This window comes from Strix uralensis, chromosome 11 (assembly GCF_047716275.1).
Source record: "Strix uralensis isolate ZFMK-TIS-50842 chromosome 11, bStrUra1, whole genome shotgun sequence".
Lineage (NCBI taxonomy): Eukaryota > Metazoa > Chordata > Aves > Strigiformes > Strigidae > Strix > Strix uralensis.
Genome location: NC_133982.1, coordinates 10,446,157 through 10,460,281, shown reverse-complemented (window position 1 = coordinate 10,460,281; position 14,125 = coordinate 10,446,157). Strand labels below are relative to the sequence as shown.

General features: G+C 53.5%; 1 protein-coding gene across 1 annotated transcript in view; it reads left to right on the top strand.

Moving 5' to 3' along the window:
* Positions 1-13,617, top strand: part of ADAMTS7 (ADAM metallopeptidase with thrombospondin type 1 motif 7) — a 50,348-nt gene extending 36,731 nt beyond the window's left edge. The window contains exons 20-24 of the mRNA XM_074880547.1: positions 162-314; positions 942-1,115; positions 1,702-1,848; positions 2,055-2,214; positions 11,933-13,617. Coding sequence (XP_074736648.1) covers positions 162-314; positions 942-1,115; positions 1,702-1,848; positions 2,055-2,214; positions 11,933-12,105 — 807 coding nt within the window. The 3' untranslated portion in view covers positions 12,106-13,617. The remainder of the gene's footprint in view (positions 1-161; positions 315-941; positions 1,116-1,701; positions 1,849-2,054; positions 2,215-11,932) is intronic.
* The last annotated feature ends 508 nt before the right edge of the window (positions 13,618-14,125 follow it).

Sequence of the window (14,125 nt, the reverse complement as noted above, 5' to 3'; positions counted from 1 at the left end):
TGCCCACGGAGGAGGCGACAAGCTGAGTCCCCAGGGACTTTTCTGCTGGGCCACTGGACTCTGTCCTTGGCCAGAGCCAGCCACGGGGTATCCTGAGGGGCATGAGGGGTATGGGGGGCATCGGGAGATGCAGAGGAGCAGGATCTCCTCGTGTGTTGCAGTGCTCGGCCACCTGCGGCGTGGGCGCGATCTGGAGGACCGTGCGCTGCAGCACCGGCAGTGACGACGGCTGCGCTGCTGCGAACAAACCCGTCCCTGCTCGGAGGTGTTCGCTGAGACCGTGCTCGTCCTGGCGCGTGGGGAACTGGAGTAAGGTAAACAGGCACGTGGCCGGTGGGGAGGGTCCCCAAAAATCCACGGAGAAACGCAGGAGGTGGTGCCTGCCCCATGGCTGGAGCGGTGTGGGCTCTGGCCCCATAGCTCACAAAGGCAGAGGGTAAAGATTTGCACTTGCCACAAAGTTGAAACCGCTTCATCCCACGATAATATTTTCATTTTTCCTGCTCTTGAGCTGGTTAAAAAGCCGGGAATTTGCAAAAACTAAACAAAGAGTTGTTTGAAATTCACGCTCTGGCCACTCTGCACTACCACGGGGTGTTTGCAGTTGGGTTGGGTGAATCCGGTAGGTTCAATGGTGGGGAACAGCCCTACTTGCTCTGGGTGGGTGCTGTTCCTTGGGATCATCAGTTGTCTAATGTATAAAGACTTTGTTGCTGTTACAACTGGAAACCGATTGCGTTCAGAGGGACCGTAGTGACAGATTCAGAGCTGCACAGACTTTTCTCTAGCTTGGACTAGAGAAAGAGGTGGAAAGAGGTTGAGTATCAACTCAATCCAACCCAAGGCAGAGTGTTTCTGGGGTCACCTCTGTTGCCAGAGGGATCCCCCCTGCACCACCCCTCGCTGCCCTTCCCCGCAGTGATGCTCCTGTCGTTTCCCAGTGCTCCAGGAGCTGCGGTGGGGGGGTGAAGGTTCGGGACGTGCATTGCGTTGACACCAGAGACCAGAGGCTGCTACGGCCCTTCCACTGCCAGGCTGTCCTCTACAAACCGCTGGCACAGCTCCCCTGCCAGAGCACTCCATGCCTGAACTGGTACACATCCTCCTGGAGAGAGGTAGGGGCTGCTGGGGGGTTACTGAGCCAGGGGGGCAGCACTCAACCCCCAATCATCGTAGTGGGGCTTTGTCCCCGGCTGGGCACCCACAGCATGCGTGCCTGAGCTGGGGTGTTTCACACCCACAGTTTTTTCCTCTCCCTCCCTGGAAGCGCGTTCAGCCAGCGCTCAGCATTCACTTGCCCAGAGGAAACGCTCAGTAGCTGGGCCAGCATGTGGCCACAGGGGCTGTGAGCTGCCTGCGGCGATGTGCTTCACGGGACACCCCCCCACCCCGCCCCAGTCACTGTGGGCAGGGAGGCAGCGGGCTCAGCCTGCGTGTTCACGCACCTGCAAAATTTAAGCAGATAATTCCAGTGGGTCTGCTGGATCCTCCTGCCTCTGGGAATCTCCCAGCCAGTTTCAAGCACCGAGAAGGGAACAACCCACTCATAGGAGGGGTAGCTGCAAAGCGGGCGTTTTGAGGGTGCTCGTAGGTTTGTAGGGTGGGTTTGCAGTGTATTTCCTTAAGACACCAGCACGTGGAGTGTGTCAGCCTTTCTGTTGTGCTGCTGGCTTCCCCCTTCCATGGCTCGTGTCTCGGCAGTGCTCGGAGTCGTGCGGCGGCGGGGAGCAGGAGCGGCTGGTGACATGCCCGGAGCTGGGCCGCTGCGAGGAGACATCACGGCCCAATGCCACCCGGCCCTGCAACACGCACCCCTGCACCACCTGGGTGATGGGCTCCTGGGGAGAGGTGAGCAGGCGATGGCTCCTCTCCACGGGGCTTCTGCACGAAACGCGAGGAACAATAGGGAAAACCCAACCTCCAAAACCAAACTGGGGGCTGCTGCAATAAAAACCTGCCAGGGTCTGATGCTGCCAGCGCTGGGGGGTGGGCTCGGTGGGGTGTGGGGACGGGTCTGCCCCTCCAGGGCTGACGGGGCTGCCCCGTTCCCGCAGTGCACAGCTCCCTGCGGCGGGGGCATCCAGCGGCGCCAGGTCAAGTGCATCAACACCAAGACGGGGCTGGCCGAGGAGGACAGCAGCCTCTGCGACCACGAGCCCTGGCCAGAGAGCACCCAGAAGTGCAACCCGCAGGACTGTGAGAGCTCCGAGTCAGGTAAGCGAGCAGCACCCTGCAGCTCTTCTGCCTGTCCTGAAAGCCGAATTTGTTGTTGTTACTGTGGTTGTGCTCCCCGAGAGCTCGTGTGAGCTGTCTGGGTTAAATGCTGTGTTTTGAGGACATGGCGGTATTTATGGAGATTGGTATGAAAACTACCCAGTGTCTGCTCAGGGAGAGCAGAGCTGACGGCTCTTCCATCATCACTTTTCTGGAGGAGCAATGCAGCATCCTCCATTGCCATCCTCTGCCATAGTTGGAGACACTTTTCCATCGCAGAGCACTAGTGAGCGCTGATGCAGTGAAACTCGGGTGTGCCCAGTTCCTACGCTCATTGTGGGTCCTGCAGGAAGGTGACGGGGCACGGCGCAGCATCACAGGGCGTGCTGTGGGTGAGGGAGGTGTAAATGGCTCCGTGTTGGTGGGCACTGGGTGGGCTGCTCAGTCTCTTTGAAGCCACGCCATGAAACGACGTAAAGACCATGTAAGAACACGACCCATTTCAGGGTCCAGTAACTGGAGATGTTTTTTCTAGCCAAGTTTAGACTCATTCTTTATTTTTCTTCTCCCCACCTTTCACTTCTTGGTCCCCCCAGATAGTCTGAAGGAGGACACCAGCAATAACTGGCTGTGCTGAAAGACGAGCTACACTCAATTATTTTTTCCGGGGCAGGTCATGCCCCGTGCTCTCCCAGCTGGCCGGCAGCACGACGCCGTCCTGCTCCTGGGAAGGGACCCCAGGAAGGGCCGTGCAGCCAGGGTGGGACGCGCTGGGTGCCGGGGTGCGCTGGGGACCAGTTGTGGGGTAGGGAGATGGGTGCACAGTCCTGTGGTGCTGCCGGATGGAGAACTGGTGCTGGCTGGGCTGCGGCAAGGAGAGTGATGGGGGGGAGGAGAAACCAGTCAGACCGCTAAAAAGCAATGTGTCTGTGGGAAGAGGGAGGGAGGGGGTGTTTTATACATGAATTGTGTAAGGCTAGCTTGGCTAGCTCATCGATAATTAAGTGGGAATGTTATAACCATCTATAGATGTCCGGATCATTTGGCTCTCAAGGGGCCCAGTGTGGTTTTTTACTAGCAGGAATGTGAGCTGGGATGTGCTTGTCCCAGCAAAGGGACCACCGGCGCCTGCCTGAGTGACCATGCCAGGGGTGACGCGGGGCAAAGGGACCTGGTTCAGGAGCAATGTGTAATTCAGAGAAAAGAAGCCAGAAGGAAATGAAGCTGAGGGCAGTTAAGCTCTCTGACCACCAGAAAGCTGTTTAGTGATCAATTCCCAGAACACTAAATTTAGGAAACAAGCCTGGGCTCACCACTAGAAAGTCAGATAAAAGACCAATTCTCCATCCAGCACCTTTGGGTATGTCTGAGCAGGTGCTTCAGTCAGCCCCGTTTTAACCTGAGCTATGCAGACTGTCCGCCAGCTTCTTCTACCTGCTCCAGCTGCAGCCGCGGTGCTTGGCCGTGCCACGGGCACTCGCTTGGCTTCTCCTCTCCCCCTCACTTGGAGAGAAACATCCCACAGCACCAGGCAGTTCCCTGTAAGCCAGAAATCTGTGGGCAGCAAGGGTTAACAGCACTTAAAAGGAAAAGCAATATAAAGAGGGGATCAGATGGCATTGATATTAGCATGTTAATCATTAATCAACCTTATCTTTTTAATGTGTCTGTGCAAAAAAAAGAAAGTTTTTTGATTGCCCAGAAACGTTAGACCCTCAGGAGGTTTATGGAACAAAGAGCAGGCTGAGAGCTGGAGCAGGGCAGGAGGACAGTGGGTGCCCCGGGTGCAGAGGCCGGCCCCAGGGCTGCCCCACACCTCCATGCCAGTCCCCCTCTGCAGCCTGGAACACCTGCTCTCATCCTTTCAGCTCTTTTTATTTGTCCTGTATCCAGCTGGGTTCCTCCAAACACCTATTCTGGAGAGGACAGAAGCGTTGGCTTTGGCTAACTGGGGTGTGGAGACCGTAGCCGCTGGCCATCGGGATGTTTTTAGCCATTAAACTGCTCCTTTTCGGCGGCTGTGTGACCCTCCTGCATTTGCAAGTCTGTCGGGCAGTTCAACATTTAGGAAATAATTAGTCAGTCTTGCTCAAGAAATGATGTGTGGTTCCGGCTATTTTTGTCAAGGGAAAATTTCCGTGCTGGGCTTGGTGATGAGAGCTGTGGAGCCGTGCGGCATAGCCAAGGTTGTACCAGAATAACCGCTTAGATGTGTAGGAAACACACAAATAAATGTTAAAATCCTGGATTCAAAATGACATAAATGCTCTGGCTGTAGCCCAGGGCAGGAAACGCCTCTTGGAAATACAAATATTTCCTGCCAAACCATGAAGAGGAACAAAACTTTCACATGGCAGGAAATCACAGATGTGTAAATCCACAGGCAGAGGCTCCCAGAAAAGGCATGAATGTAAACTCCAGCTCTTTCCTGTGTTTTAAAGGATCTTTACTGCACAAGGTTAATGCAGGCTGGGGTGATTCATGTGTTTTTGTTAGAAGCACAAGGAGCCTCTATCGCCTCTAACTTGAAGTGCACCAATACCAGCAAGATCATGTATTTGTCTTTGTGAGCAATCGTGTTCTTGCTGGACACAAAAATGCGAGTAACCCCAGTAGAGTTTAAATGTTAAAACCATTATCAGATGAATTTTTAACAGAGATGGAACAGATCAAACATAAACAAACATCTCACCGGCAATCAGCTCCCTTCAATCAGAGGAGGTCGGAATTAATTAGAACCAGAATCCTGTTCTGTTGCCAGGTTATAAATTAATTGATGATTACACAGAGGTTATTTTTAAATGTGCCTGTTGTTTTACAGCTGCATCCAGCTGTGAGGGGAGCAGATAAGGTTGGCCATGTCCTTAGATGGCTTCCGGGGAGCATCGGAGCCCGTCGGGCACCCAGATGCCTCCGTGTGATGCCCCAGCACGGCTGGGGATGTTTATCTTACTCCGTGCTAAGACAAGGAACTCAAACAAATGTGACTCCAGTGCAGAAAAATCTGCCACGGGGGCTGAGAGCCGTTGCTCTTGCCCATTCTGGCAGCAGCCAGGAAAGCCCTGTGGCTCCTTCCTGGTGTCCAGGGCCGAGGAGGACATCACTGTCCTGGCAGCACGGCTGGGGCGACGGGAGCAGGAACAGATTTGCGGGACCTTGGCCAGGGCTGCCGGGGAGATAAGAGCAGCCTCAGGCTTTCCCAGTTGCTGTCTGATTGCCACCTGTGCCCAGCTCTGAGCCCGAGCAGTGCTCACACCCACATCAGCCACTCCTGTTATCTGATCATTTCTTGTAACTCAGCTGAAAAAAAAACCCCTCACAGCGTGTTTATTTCTGTGTTTAAGTATTACACTTTGGTTTATGGCCATCTTGGAAAGGAGCTGAGCTGCAGGTCCCACGTGAGAGCTCGGAGAAGCCGGCGCTGGTTTTATCCAGCAGGTCAAACAGTTTTAAAACACAAAAGCAGCAATTGCTTTATATCAGGGGAGGATGCTGATGGGTGAACCGAGCCGCTGTCCTCCCGCTGCTGCGAGGGTGGTGGCTGTGCCTGCACCATGGCTTTTGGCCAGCCCCCATCAGTGATGGGTGAAACAAGCCTGTTCAGGACCAAACACGTGCAGCCCGTGGAGTGCTCATGGTGGTAAATGCCATGAAATTAATAATTTTCCTCGTGCCTCTTTCTCTGTATCTGATACTGGGTCTGCAAGTTTCCCAAATTCACTCCAAGCGGGTGTCTAGCAGGTGATGGGTCTGGTTCTTCGCTCCAGCCAAGGCACCTTAGCAAACACAGCTGTTTCCCACAAGCATCTTGGGCTCTAAATACCAAAGGAATGAAGGTAAAGCGTTCAGCTGGCCCGAGAACAAATATGTATAAAGTGGCTGTGGGTCCAGCTTCTGTGGGAACGGGACAAAGGTTTCCAGCCGGCGGGAAGGGACAGAGTGGGATGGAGTTCAGCCTTGTGCCCTGGGAGCAGCCAGCACAGGGGACCGTGTTTGGTGGGGCTGCGAGAGGGGTGATGCCTCAGGGGGGACCGAGGGGTGAACCCCCCCGCCTGCTCACACCAGGGATGTGCTGGGGTGAATCCCAGACACCCAGCACCCTCCCAACTGCTGCCGTTTGTGGTGCTCCAGGCTCGTTTTCCAGGGTCCGGTTGTATTTCTAGTTGCCTCAAGATTAATTGGCAATTAAATGTTATATTCCTGCTTGCTTTGAGTAGGGAAATGAAATTATTCATGGTTCTGCATGTAGCTGAGTTTGTCCGCAAGGGATACATGCTAGAAAGAATTGCAGCAAATTCCAATTTTCTCTGTCATTTGAGCACGTAAGTCTGTATCCAAGTGGCAAGACAGGGAGGTGCTGCTGAGTGAGTCGTTAAGTGCCCTTTATTTACTGCTAATTAACAACAGCCGTCTATGAAAAACGGGTGCTTGGGAAAGGATTCCCTGTTTTTATTAAATGTAGGAGAAATGAATGTTACACATTTCAGCCTTATGGATAAAGAGGCTTTAGTGACACGGGCTGGCAGAGGCTGCTCAGGCGTCCCCGTATCGGCCAATCCTCCCGAGGGGTTGGTGCAGATGCCAGGTCTGAGCAGTGACGGGTCTGTGCAGGTCCCCGTAACGCACCTGGACACCAACCCACCTCAGCCCACCCACGCTGTGTCACCAAAAGCTGGGCGATGGGAGAACAAACCATCATCAGGCAGCTGGAGCAGGAAAGGCACGTTTCCTCACCCCGACGAGAGGAGCGGGGTTTTCTTATTGCAGTGCTGCACGCTGAAGGTGTGAAGGACCTTGGTTTGGCCAGCGGTGGTGGGAGATGCTTCTCCTCCCTCCTTCTTGGCAACTGCTGAGTAAATTTAAGTTTTAGAAAGCATAAATCACAATGGACCTCAGCGGCCAGTGCAAAAAGAGTGCAAGATCTGCTTCTCGTCTGCTGTGGGTGTGCGGGCATGGGGCACCCTGTGCAGCACCCCAGCCTCTTGCCAAGCCTCTGATAACAATGACAAAGCCTAATCGCAACAACAAAAGATTAACCCTTACTTAACTTGTTTGAAAACTCTCCAGAATACATCAAAGGCATATTTTTCCCTGCAGAAGCAAGACCTTCAGCAGAGAGGTTATTGGCCTTGGCATTGAAGTGCTAAAAACAGAGAAAGCAAAAACAGAAATGAAGAAATGGTGCTTTACCCATGGCTGGAGGAGCAACTGCGCTCAGCCACGGCAGTCGTGCTCTGGGGGTCCTGCCTGGAGTCAGCTTCCCTCGGCCTTGAGATAGAGGAGGGCTCAGTGCTGCTGCCAAGTGCCCTTACCCTGCCTAATCTTCATGTTAAAAAAAAAGGCAAAAGAAGCAAAGACTCCATAGATGTGACAGGGCTGTCTGCTCAAGCCCGACTGCTCCTTGCAGGGTTGGCTGGGAGAAGCTCTGGACACGGCATGCTTAAAGCGGTTTTGGATTTTGGAGAGGAAGGCAGGGTCATGGTCAGCAACTCGTTTTGGCGGAGTTGGCTTTGTCTCCCCCTCCCTGCACTCATGAGAAGGAGGGGGAAGACAACACAGAGCATAGGGAGGGTCCTGGCTCTGCTGCAGCTCTTCGGAAATGAGAATTTCTCTCTGTCAGATCCAGGAACTCTAAAAAATGAATAATCCCTGTCAACCTCTTAATGAGCACCAGCATTTTCCTGCCCCTGGTCTCTAATCCCCAGGCTGGATGCTCAGGGAGTGTCGATGGGAGCTCGGTCATGGTGCTGAGCGAGACATGTCAGGAGCAGCAGGGCTGACACCTGAAAACCAGTGGTTTTTTGTGCTTTTCTCCCAGTTTTCCAAGCTGTGGCCATGCCAGTGCCTGCCTGTGCAGGCAAACCTGGCAGCTGGGCGTCCGCTGCCTGCGATGGAACGTGCTGCCTTCGCCAGCGCTCATTCCCAGGCTTGGGGACCGCGGGCCCCGCAGCAGGAGCCTGGGATAATACTTGTTAAGTTCGGCACCGGCTCCGAGAGCATCCCGAAGGGCAGAGGTCAGCAGCTTAATTCTCTGGTTTTGCTAGCTCAGCTCTAAGCTCAACCTTTCCTTGTTTTTACAAAACCTGTTCCAGGAAGTTTATTTTTCCCGAGCATAAAAGTAAATGCTTAGGTCTGTATGGCAGAAGCTTAAATGAAATTTAAAGCGACTTCCACGCCAACTTAAAAAAACAACCAAAAAAAGGTGGGGGTTTTCAGTTTCTAATGTGCTGACTTAGCCTGGATTTTAAAAGCCCTGCTTTAAGCTATTTCTTTAGACTAAAATTTGGCATAGACTTGAACACTGGAACATATGTTCAAATGAAGCGTTAGGATGATATAAAAAAAATTGTTAATAGAAAAAAATAACAGTAAAAGGATTAAATGAAAATTGGGTCAATTCTGTAGGGACCCTCTCTGAAGAGCTGACAAATTAAGTGCTTATTACAGCTTCCCTTGCCCAAGACCAAATTCCAGGGAGGAATCACGAGCTCGGCCAAGATTTTCAGACCTGAGCTTGACCCCACACACATCCACACTGAGACGCTACATCAGGGTGAAGCACGGCCTGATCTGGAAAAATGACGAGCGCTCAACGACTCCCCTTGACTTCTTTTATTAAAATGCTTTGGGAACCCGGAGTGCTCTGCGGGGCCTCATGCAGGTCAGCAGAGCGGTTGCAGCAATCCCTCTGGGCGAGGGTGGTGGCTCCTCACCCTCTGCTCAGCCCATCCCCGCTCTTTTTCCTCATACCTTTGCGGATAACGTGGTGTAAAAAGAGAAATAGCTCCTGGCAGAAACCCGATGGGCTGATTTATGCCTGTGTACAACTCTGGGTAGTGCAGGTATGGGAATTTCCTACCAGCGCTCAGGGTTTTGACCCATTGGAAAGGGATCGGAAAAGAGCTAAATCATCCCCTCTGGTCCTGGAAAGCGACCTTCTCGTGAGAGGCTCCAGAAGCCTAACCTCCACAGCTCTTTCAAGGGAAGGCAGGAGGCAATTTGGTTGCGATCCATAAATAGCTTTCTAGGAAGACCGTTGTGATAAGCAGAGGCTGAGCAGAAACGAGCCCAGCCAGGCCCAGCAGCAATGTGCTAAAAATACCGAGGCGCTCGGCGGGGGTCTGCCTTAGCAGGACCCTCCGAATCGCTGGTGACATTCCCATCCATCCGTGCAGTATTTTTAACTGAGTTCTTCTAAACGCCGTGGAGTTCATGCTGCTGTTACACTTGTTCCATGCAATGTGGTGAATAATTAACCCCCCAGAGCACACCAGCCCCTGTCCATGCCTGCTGGGAGCCGTCGCTCTGTTCTCTGTCTCTCCTACTCAGTATCGCTTCCCAAACCAGCAATGAGAAACACCATGAGTTTATAAACCCCGCAGGAAGCACAGGTGGGGGTTACCCAGCGGTCGTGCTCTGGTGAAGAGTGAATGATTACGGAATCCCACACCAGGAGAGAGATGACTGAGATCAGTGTGCTAAGCTGGAGCTGGGCACTGGTGCATTTTAAGGCACTGGTGGACCCTGGTATTGCCGTTGCCAGCCCTAAGAAGCAGATGGGGGGTCTCCAGGCTGACGTGCCCTCAGGCTTTTTTCTCTCATCAGACACCCCAGAGGTGTTTTGGGATCCCAGCTTGAGACATCCCTGTCCTGCAGCACGTGCAAACGGGAATATGTGTATTCATGTACTCGAGTGTGCCCATGCAAAAGGGGCCTGGGGGTTCAGGGGATGCTCCCGGGGATACCATCCTTGAGGCCCCCATGGAGCATCGCACCAGCACATGCTTCCCTTTTCCCACCTGGCTCCGGTGATCTTGCACGGCATGGCTGCGCTCCAGGCAGGGCCAGGGGTGTGCACTGCTCCAGCCTGGCCCTCTCAGCAGTTCCTCGTCTGCTCTGCTTAACCAGAAGGAAAAATCTGCGTTAACCCCCAGCACGCAGGGGGTTGGACCAAACCCCCAGCCTGGGAGCCTGATGCGGAGCCGGGATCCGGTGCTCGGTCCCAGTCCGCCGACAGCTGTTGGATCTGGCAGCAGCTTCCGTGTGAAATGTTTTTTTTGGGGCACAGAGACGCTATTGCCGGATAGAAAGAGCTGTTGCTCGAGAGGAAGAGAGGAAACAGCCCTACCGAAATAGAAAATTAATTTTAGGCAAGTATAGTGACCTCCTTACTGATGGGCAGGGGTGAGGGCTGTGACTGAAATCCCAAACAGGGGGAAAAGTCTCTGCTCTGCGTCCCCGCCGCGGGTTGGCTCGTCCCCGTGGGAATCGGGGCAGCAGCTTTTCCCTGAGCAAAGCCTTTTGTTCGCAGAGGGGAGATGGCGAGGAGCAATGGTCAGCGAGAGCTCCCCCACCTCGGTCCCCATGTTTCCCCAGCAGAAAGGTGTCCTGAGAATGAGAAAAGCCCATTTTCTTGCTTCGTTTCTGAGTCCGCTCGGCGTGGTCCCAGGGACAGACAGTGTGGGGGGACCGGGGGGTGCCAGCCCTGCGCGTCCACCCCTGGAAGCATCAACTCTGCCCTTTTTCAGAGAAAAGCTGTCATTTGTTTTAATCACTTGTCCGGGAGGTAAAATTAGAGCTGATGTAATTTAAATGAGTCGTAGACAACTGGGTGAGATGCTGGAGGCTCAGTGAGGCGCACGCTTGTTTTGATATAAAGCAGAAAAGGAGGAAACTAAAACCTAAAGCAAATCAACTATATATTCTTATAAACAGCGCATATTTGGTGATGGGTCTTTGCTGCTATGACTAAGCCGAGCTGCAGCCTGTTTGAGCCCAGTCTGGCTGGTGCTGGGAGCTGGGAGCTGCCGGGGTTGTCCCCTCCTCGCCGTGTCCCACGCCAGGATGCACAGCACTGCGGTTTGTGCATGGTGGCGGGTGTGAGGGTCTTTCAGGGTGGGGGGACATTCATCCCTGTCACACCCCAAGGACGAGGCCTCTCTGGGACAGCACTTGCATTTCCCACCGCCCCCCGCCGCTGTGAACCCAAGCCCTGGACGAAACGCCCCGACGAGGCACTCCCGGCCCCAGAGAGGGATTTGTGATTTCCAGACTGTTTGCAGAGAGGAAACAGTTTCTGCAAACAGTTTGCTCAGCCTGCGAGTGACTCAGCCGGGGCAGCCAGGCTGCGAACCACGGCCACCAATGCCACTGCTGCATCTGGCCCGTGGGGCCGGGCGCTGCCCCCGCAGCGGGTCTGGGTGCTGGCACCGGAGCAGCAGTTCCCAAAACAAAGCCCATCCTCGAAGCAGCGCTGATGTTGTTTTGAGGTTTGCAAGACACCTGCAGGAAGCAAACCAGATGATGCGGGTGCTTGAAATAATCTAAACACAATGCAGAGAGAAATGAATTATCGCCTTTCTGCCGCCTTCTGCTGGCATTGCAGGGAAGATCTGGGGACTGGGAGGAGACGTCATTGTGGGGAGGTTTGTCACCTCTCCCAGGCCCTCACCACGGACCCTTCTCCCCGGGGAGCGAGCCCCCAGCTCAGCCCCACTCCCCCATATGGTTTCTCTACCCTGGGAAGATGCTGCAGAACTGCAGACAGCAGCAGAGGTGTTATTTCTGCTGGCAGTGAGAAATAACAAGGATGCTCGGTGCGCAGGTCAAGGCAGGCTCTGAGTTTCCTGAGCTCTGTCTTTGCCAATTTTCACCTCAAATGCCCGATAACAGCGGTGCTGGCACTAATGCTGTCCTTGCCCTCTCGCCTCCCCTCCAGGCTTTGTCTGTGAACGCGACCGCTTGACGTTCGGCTTCTGCCAGACCCTGCGGGTCCTGGGAAGGTGCCACCTCCCAACGGTCTATCTCCAGTGCTGCCGAAGCTGCCGCCAGCACAGGCACCGCGCAACGCCCGACCGGGACCGTGGGGACGAGCGGGCCTCCAGAAGGTGACAGGACCATCCCCAAGGGCAAGAAGTGCCAGGACCCGCGGTGGCTCCTCGGTGAAGGAGGGAGTTGGGTCACAACCAGGACTTGCAGCTCTGCCTCGTCCCACGGCAGCGCCGGATGGTGCCGCCTGCGAGCCGCACGGTGCTCTTACAAAACACGGGGAAGGCTTGATTTCTTTTTTTTGTGCTACACTATAACGGTGCTCAAACCATCGGTCTGAAAAATAAGGTCTGGCGTGGGCTGGGTGTGCAGGTCCCACCGGTCCCACCAGAGATTCCGGGGCAGCCGCGACCCTCCGTCGGGGTCACGCTGCCGCTGGGCGACCGGTGGGGAAACATTTTGGGGAAGGGAAACCAAAAGCAGCAATAATGCAGGGGAGACCTCTCAGAAATGCTTATGGTGCTATCATTTGACATTTTCAGCCTCTTAATAGTGTTGGCAGGCCAGCACGAAACTCTTGACTTTTATTATTATTTTTATATATATGAAGTGAGCATCTAGCATTCCACCCATACAGCCAACCGTTTGGGTTAGGTTTTTTTTTTCCTTAAGGGACTTGAAGCTGGCAACCCATTTCTGTAATTTTCATTAAAATGTTTACGCACTGAAGCTAAACAGCTGTAATTTAAGAAATGGCAACAGGGCAGAGGAATAAATATCAGCTTCAGTTACCCCCATGAGTCCAGGGCTCGCGAAGGCTCCATACCCTCATCTCCCCGCTGCTGGCTTTCTCTGCCAAAGCCATTGCCTGAACCACTCCGGAGCAGAGGGGATGGTCAGGGACACCAAGGCACGAGCGAAATGACACGTTGGGTTTGGAGTCCAACAGCGCGTTCCCCTGCGTGTGCTTGCGAAGGAGAGGGGAAGCTGCTCTGGCCCCGGAGGCGAGCAGCGCGGCCCTTTCACTGCCTCCTTCCTCGAGAGCAGCAAAGTACTTACCTGCCTGGATTTCTGTATGCAGATATGGCATAGCAGCTTAATGGTTGGTTAAGGTGTTTTTCTGTGTTCTTACAAACTAAAAACCTTTTTTCCTGCTTATATAGATTCACCTCTGTTAAGGTTAGCTGATTCTTTTAACTAGAATATCCAATATTGTACGAGGAGCGGCACTCGGCTGGCACAGCCCTTACCGCCCGGTCCAGGAGTGCCTATGTTAATCCCTCCCTGATTTAGGGAGGATTTGCTGTTAGGTTGGTCCCTGAAGGAGGGTCAGGAGCATTTAGGTAGGAATTCCTTTCTGTATTACTCTTGAGACTACGGAGGATGCCCAGAAACTGGGAGAACGTGAAGGCAATCCTACTTGCATTGAATGGAGAAAGGCTTGAGCGTGTTGGCCGTGCCGTGCGGTCACACAGCCCGGGGCACGTTTCTTCTTCACCTGCGCTGTCGGGAACAACATTGAGTCCCATAACAGGGGAAATTCCTGTGTGTAATTTGTATGTAAAACACAAGCCATGACTTCATCATCTGTGTTTTATTCCTTTCCAACGTGGTGTAAATTTTTATGTTTCAAGAGCCTGTGTTCAGTCTTGTTTTCCTTCTCACCAGCATCACCCGTCCCATGCTGCCGTCGTGCTCGCAGGTTTTGGTAAGGGATAGCCACTAAAAGTGTTGGGGTTTAACGGCTATAGCTCATGAGTGTGTTAAATTAAACAGTTACTGAGGGAAATGGTAGGGTTTCACATTTTCTCTTCCCCTTGAGGAATTTTGAGGGATTTTTCACTGAAAACGCAGTTAAGTGGAGACAGTTTAGGTACTGGCAACGGTGGGGGTGTGATTACGCTCTCTTAGCTGCAGCAGAAAGGGGCAATCAGTTTGCATCTGAAATTCATTTAAGGCAACTGGGGTTTGTGTGATTAAACCATGAGCTGGGTCAACAGGGTAAGTGCTGGCAGCTCGCTGGTGACTCGCAGACCAAAAGGCTTCAGCCCCTGCCTGGCGTCGATTCCTACTCTGGCTTTTCAAATCAGTTGGTTTCAGTGGTATCCCGGCCTGGCAAGCGTCTCCTGCAGGACCTGTCCGT